This window comes from Littorina saxatilis, linkage group LG3, assembly GCF_037325665.1.
Source record: "Littorina saxatilis isolate snail1 linkage group LG3, US_GU_Lsax_2.0, whole genome shotgun sequence".
In the NCBI taxonomy this organism is placed as follows: domain Eukaryota; kingdom Metazoa; phylum Mollusca; class Gastropoda; order Littorinimorpha; family Littorinidae; genus Littorina; species Littorina saxatilis.
The window spans coordinates 6,269,156-6,276,009 of record NC_090247.1 but is presented as its reverse complement, the minus strand read 5'-3'; the positions used below and the strand labels follow the sequence as shown (position 1 = coordinate 6,276,009).

Below are 6,854 nucleotides of genomic sequence, written 5' to 3'. Positions count from 1 at the left end.
ATTACTGTTGCTGTCATCTTTGGTACAAAGTCGATCCCAAAACTCTTGTCTGTCTTCGTTCATACGAAAATCGATATTTGTGTCTGTTGGTTTACATCTTCCAAATCACGCTTTTATCATCGGGTTGGAATATTGTTTTTCCGTAAACGGTTCTTCTGTGGTAAAATGTTGATTCCAATACTATCACATTCAAACACATATGACACACTCAACGACTGTGATCACTCTTGTAACTTCTGGGTTGGCGCTGGATCTGTCCTTACTGTGCCAAGGTCTTAAATAGCCAATAGTCGATCGCACCAGAGTCAATACAGTAATGTTCACTTTGAAAATGCCACCGTAAATGTTAAGTCTTCATTAAACTGTTGTGTAAATACAATGTTGGGAAAGAAACAATTTTGCATCGGTCTCGAATAGCAATATCAGCTGAAGAGACGATGAAATTAGTAGCCCTAACCCTAACCCATACCATTTTGGGAAAAGCTTATACCAGGGTGTGAGGCTTGTTGACATTATAGCTCACGTGATATGCATCGACGCCGTTGTGCGGTCCGTTTCTCTTGGAAGATGAGGTGTTTGATAGGCACTGTTTGCACAGAGACGCGGACGCCCCGTGCTGTCTTCCCAGGCCGTGCTGGTGAGAAGAAGGCGAGGAACGAACGCAGCGCTCGTCTTGAGCAACCTGTGGTAATATGACGACGAAACCCTGGGGCTGGGGAGACGGCGAGGAACAAGCGGAACGCTCGTCTAAAGCAACCTGCGGTGACGACCCAGGCGGTCTGGGAAACGTTTGCTGCTGAGAGGACGCCGAGGAGCGCTCTCCCTGAGCAACATAAGAAAGCGCTCTACACTCTTCTGAACTACTGTCCAAACCGTGCGCGATGTTAATGCCGTTTTGGGGTGAGCTCAAGTTCATGTCTCTGGTCCCGTTCAGGATGGCCTGAAAATGCTTGCCGAGATTCGCCTCACCATTGCGGCCCCTCTCCAAGGCAGCAGCTGTACCATTAAGGCCACTAGAAGAGTGCTGGTCCTGAGAATGCTTGTCTCTGACGATCAGTTTTGCCAAGCCATCCTTAGCGTACAGAGAGTGCATTTTGTGAGCGCTCGTCAACGCTCCGTCCTCGACTGCAACAGGAGAAGGAGAACGTGTCTCGTGCTCAGCGTGCTCCACGTGCTCAGCGTGCTCATCGGCGTTGACCTTGTTGCAGTTGAGTAGATCGGGGCACAGAGAGCTGGCAAAGGAATCCACGGAACGCGGAGCGGAGCGGATGACCTTGTACTTCGCCACAGGCTTCTTCTCGCTGCTGCCGTCGGAGCGAAGGCTCATGTTGGTCTCGCGACGTCCTGCCGCACCACCCATAGAATCCATAGCCAGCGGGTTGTGGCGATGATGCTGACTGGTGTAGCCCATGTCCCCGTGCAGCATGTTGCGGTTGAGAGTGTTGCTGCCCAGGCGATAGCGCGCTGAGCCGTTCTTGTACCTGTTGCACGAGCCGCAGATGGTCTGTCTGAAGGCCACGCGGTAGCGGCGGGAGATGACGTTGTACAGGATGGGGTTGACCGTGGAGCTGACGAAGTACAGCACACCTGCATAGACACACACAAATTTAAACAGAGCATTAGTGAAAGCTGGGATCTGTGAGAGCAGAGCTCACCTTCGTTGACACACAGATAGCCCTCATATACACTTAGATATTTTAGATGTTTTTCAATTCACACAGTCAGTCAGTCATCCAACGCACAAGAAGAATCACATACTGGATTGGGTTATGCATAGGCCTGATGATCATATTGTTCAATCTGTGTCTGTTACACACGCCTTAGCCTTAGATCATTTTTGTGTCTTGTTTGATCTGATGACCCAGTGTCCTCCTCCTCCACCCATGTTTAAGTCTGTCTGCTGTCTCCGTACGATGGATAAAGACGCTTTTAGGGACGAGCTGCATAACGCTCTGCCCCCCTCCCCCTCCGCTGACCAACTTGATGCCACACTTCGTGCTGCTCTTGACGTCCATGCCCCCGTTTCACGTCGCCGTGTCCGTCCGTCCAAGTCCGCACCGTGGTACTCCGATATCTGTGTCGAACTGCGTGATGCCAAATGTGACCGTAGGCGTGCAGGTATCTCAAGACTGGTCTTACTGTCCATAAACAAATATTTCAAGGACCAAAGGACATTGTAACTAAGTTAGTACACGCAGCAAAGACAACCTTCCTCCAAACCCAGATTATTGCTTGCGATTCAAGCAAAAAACTGTTCGATATTTGCAGCCGGTTGACCGGCCGCAGTAAGGTATCCCCACTTCCCACTGTTTTCCCCGCTAGTCAGCTGCCAGATGCATTCAATGATTATTTTATCAAGAAGGTTTCAGATATTCGTTCTGAACTTGAACAGATGGGGGCACATTCTGCTTCCTCCAGTCATGTTGATGTTCCCACTGATTGTTCTTTTCCATCATTTCAGCCAATCAGTGAAAAAGACCTTAGATCCATTATTCTGAAGTCCAAACCAACAACTTGTCCACTTGATGCCATACCCACACCACTGCTTTTTGAGAATCTTGATGTGTTGTTGCCAACTCTTACTTAAATTGTCAATGATAGCCTGTTATCTGGTCTTTTTCCATTATTGTTAAAAACTGCACTTGTCAAACCACTTCTCAAAAAACCTAGTCTTGATGTCAATATTTTGAAGAACTATCGTCCTGTATCTAATTTATCATTCTTGTCCAAAGTTTTTGAAAAGGTAGTTTTGAAGCAGCTGTTGTCATATTTGAACACCCATGATTTGATCTCGCACTCTCAGTCCGCTTATCGCCCTTCTCACTGTACAGAAACAGCCCTACTTAAAGTAATCAGTGGCATTCTGTCTGCTTTGGATGGTGGTGATGTGTCAGTGCTTACCCTACTTGACCTTTCTGCAGCGTTCGACACGATTGGCCATGTCACGCTTCTCTATAAACTTCAGACTCTGTACGGCATCTCCGGTCCACCGCTAGCATGGCTTGAGTCCTATCTCATTGGCAGGACTCAGGCTGTGCTTGTCGATGGCCAGATGTCTGCTCCAGCCCCACTTTCTTTCGGCGTTCCTCAAGGTTCAGTACTCGGTCCCATCCTTTTCATCATGTACACTAAGCCCCTCTCCACACTGATTCAAAACCATTCTGTTTTAAATCAGTCTTTTGCTGATGACACCCAGCTGTATAAACCCAGTCCCCCTGCAGAGACACATTCCGCCATCCAGACCATTCAGACATGCATCACTGATGTTAAATCTTGGATGGTCGATAACAAACTTAAGCTGAATGATGATAAGACTGAAGTCTTACTGTGCAAAAAGAAGAACACTACATTTCCCTCTCTCCAACCTGTTTCTGTTCAAATAGGCAACACCGACATTCTTTTCTCACCATCAGCTAGAAACCTTGGATTCACCCTTTCATCTGACATGACCCTTAACAAACATATATCTTTAGTCTGTAGAGCAGCTTATTTTGAGCTTCGTAAGATCAGCACCATTCGCCACACACTCTCCTCTCAAACAACTAACACTCTTGTCTGTGCCTTTGTTCTTTCTAAACTTGACTACTGCAACTCTCTTCTCTCTGGCTGTCCTCTGTACCTCCTGCATAAACTACAAAAAGTCCAAAACTCGGCAGCACGCCTCATTCTGAAAGCACGAAAACAAGATCACGCAACACCACTTCTTCACACACTGCACTGGTTACCTATTCAAGCCCGCATTGACTACAAACTGTCCACCCTCTGCTTTAACTTCTTTTCTGGCTCGTCTCCTGCTTACTTCTCTGAACTCCTCACCGTCTATTCTCCAGCAAGACAACTCCGTGCCTCTTCTGACTGTCGCATCCTCACCATTCCACACACCAAAACCAAAACATACGGACAACGCACTTTTACTTTCTGCGCACCCACGTCACACAATGGAATTCTTTCCCCTTGCACATCCGCCACTCTCAGTCACCCCAAGCATTCAAACGAGCACTTAAAACGCACCTCTTCAAGAAATACAACCCCTGATTTTGTTTTCTCAGTCCATCAGTAGGCTACATGTAGTGTATTTGTTGTTTTAGTGATAATGTGATAATGTATATACACATCTAGGGCTGTTGATAACATGTTCTGTTTGATTAAGGGTATTCAGCTGGTATTTCCTTGTTTTCACTACCTACTTTATTCATGTTTTTATTACTTAGTTAGTGGAAGAATCTGTTGTAATGTATGTTTGATGGTGTATGCTTTTATTTAAGCGTTGCTGACTATGAATGTAGATGTACATGCTTATATAACTGTGTTTTAATTTTAAATGTGTCAAGCGCAAAGAGCATAATTGTAAAGTTATGATGTTGCGCTATATAAATTCTCATTTATTATTATTATTATTATCATTATTATTATTTAAGTTATTGAGACATCCCAGTGCACTAAGGGATTTATAGAGCAAATCGAGAAAATTCATTATTGAACGAAGCGCATAGCGCTGAGTTCAATAATTATTTTCGAGATTTGCTCTATAAATCCCTTAGTGCACTGGGATTGTTTCAATAACGATATTGTCAGTACCGCCAGAGAAAAAAAGAAGATTCAAAACGCACATTTTGCAACGCGCATTTGGATAGGCGTAACTGTGTGGTCAGGTTTGTGTCACTGGATCTACTTTTGTGTGGGCTGTCTCAAGTGTGTCGTGCTTTCGTCACACGCAAACTCTTGTTTTAATTTCTGTTGGTAAATTCCAGTGTATCGTTAAGCTAAAAAGTGATGATCTTTCATAGAGACCTCATTTAAACTCGGAGAAAGGACTGTGCTCTTAATTTGCGATTCAAAACCTTCATCGAGCTTCGACAGATTGACTGTGCAGAGTTTTGCCCCTTGCCAAGGTCGACGGAAAGCGGCACATTTTCAAAATAAATGTGGCATGTTTCTCGTGTGGTATCTTCACTCATCGGGGAGTCTGGTACTAAATATGAACGGTAAGAATGCTCTGAACCCTACACGTATAATATCGCTATCGTTTTTTCCTTCACATTTGCCCAACATGTTAATTTGCTGAGCGGGGTTTATGTCGTCTGCTAGGGCAATCAAACCACTGCAGTCTGCACTGAGTCTGCACGCACGAGGCAGGCTGGTAATAAGTCTTATATATGGTAAGAACGTTCTGAACCCTACACGTTTTCGATTACGATTGTTCTTGCCTTGAAATAATAATTCCGAAACCATTCATTTACTGAACTGATGCAGTCGTATTTCAGTGTAGTCAGTGCTACGTATGACAGAGTCGATCGAGTCAGTCTTCCAAACTGGTCTAGCTGGTACGTTATCGGAATAACACTTGTGTTTTCTGCTAGCGGGTGGGAATTTTATACTAACTCATCATTTGGTAATGTGGATGATAAGCTACATGCCACTAACACGGCATATGAGAAGAATCTATGCAAGTCGGCGAAAATTAGATGAAACACAGCGGCTTCTATTTTTAGATCAGTGGCACTGTGGCACAGGCACATGTAATCTGTCAGAAAAAAAAACACTTCTGCTTTAATTGAGAAGCAGGGAATTTATGGTCATTTGGTATTGTGGAGAATATAAGCTACATGTCATTAATTAATTCTGAGGATGAGAGCACAGTCTTGCTTAGGCAAAGGGCGTAAGAATACGCTCTGTGGAAAAGTTAGCGCACTCCAAGAGTGCGCTAACAGTTTTAGCGCATCGCCATTAGCCAATCAACTGGTTCACATCAGTCATGTGACACCAGTACTTACTGACAATTATTATTATTATTATTATTATTATTATTATTATTATTATTATTATTATTATTATTATTATTATTATTATTATTATATATATGTTACAGTTAATCTGTGAAACCAGGGAATACGTGTATTAACTAAACTATTTTAGGTAATACATGAATTAACTGTTTTTCCGTCAGTTAATTCATGTATTACCTAGTTAAAACACGTATTCCCTGGTTTCACAGATTAACAGTAACATATATCTATATACGTCATCAGGGAAACCTAGGATTTATACATTATTAATAACAATTTTTTAAAAAAACTGCCGGAAAGAAACTACAACAAAAATCATTGGCCCTGGCGATGGGGCGAATTGTATTCAGAAACTTTTTTTCCGGAACATAACGAAAATCAATACGCTTCCTTTAACAAAAACAAAACAAAAACAAGTCGCGTGAGGCGAAAATACAACATTTAGTCAAGTAGCTGTCGAACTCACAGAATGAAACTGAACGCAATGCAACGCAGCAAGACCGTATACTCGTAGCATCGTCAGTCCACCGCTCATGGCAAAGGCAGTGAAATTGACAAGAAGAGCGGGGTAGTAGTTGCGCTGAGAAGGATAGCACGCTTTTCTGTACCTCTCTTCGTTTTAACTTTCTGAGCGTGTTTTCAATCCAAACATATCATATCTATATGTTTTTGGAATCAGGAACCGACAAGGAATAAGATGAAAGTGTTTTTAAATTGATTTTGAAAATTTAATTTTGATCATAATTTTTATATTTTTAATTTTCAGAGCTTGTTTTTAATCCAAATATAACATATTTATATGTTTTTGGAATCAGAAAATGATGGAAAATAAGATGAACGTAAATTTGGATCGTTTTATAAAAAAGTTTTTGTTTTTACAATTTTCAGATTTTTAATGACCAAAGTCATTAATTAATTTTTAAGCCATCAAACTGAAATGCAATACCGAAGTCCGGGCTTCGTCCGAGATTACTTGACCAAAATTTCAACCAATTTGGTTTAAAAAATGAGAGCGTGACAGTGCCGCCTCAACTTTCACGAAACCCGGATATGACGTCATCAAAGACA

At 42.8% G+C, this 6,854-nt stretch overlaps 1 protein-coding gene across 1 annotated transcript in view; it reads right to left on the bottom strand.

The window, feature by feature from the left end:
• Positions 1-484: 484 nt before the first annotated feature.
• Positions 485-6,854, bottom strand: part of LOC138961082 (neuromedin-U receptor 1-like) — a 193,761-nt gene continuing 187,391 nt past the window's right edge. The window contains exon 6 of the mRNA XM_070332677.1: positions 485-1,587. Coding sequence (XP_070188778.1) covers positions 485-1,587 — 1,103 coding nt within the window. The remainder of the gene's footprint in view (positions 1,588-6,854) is intronic.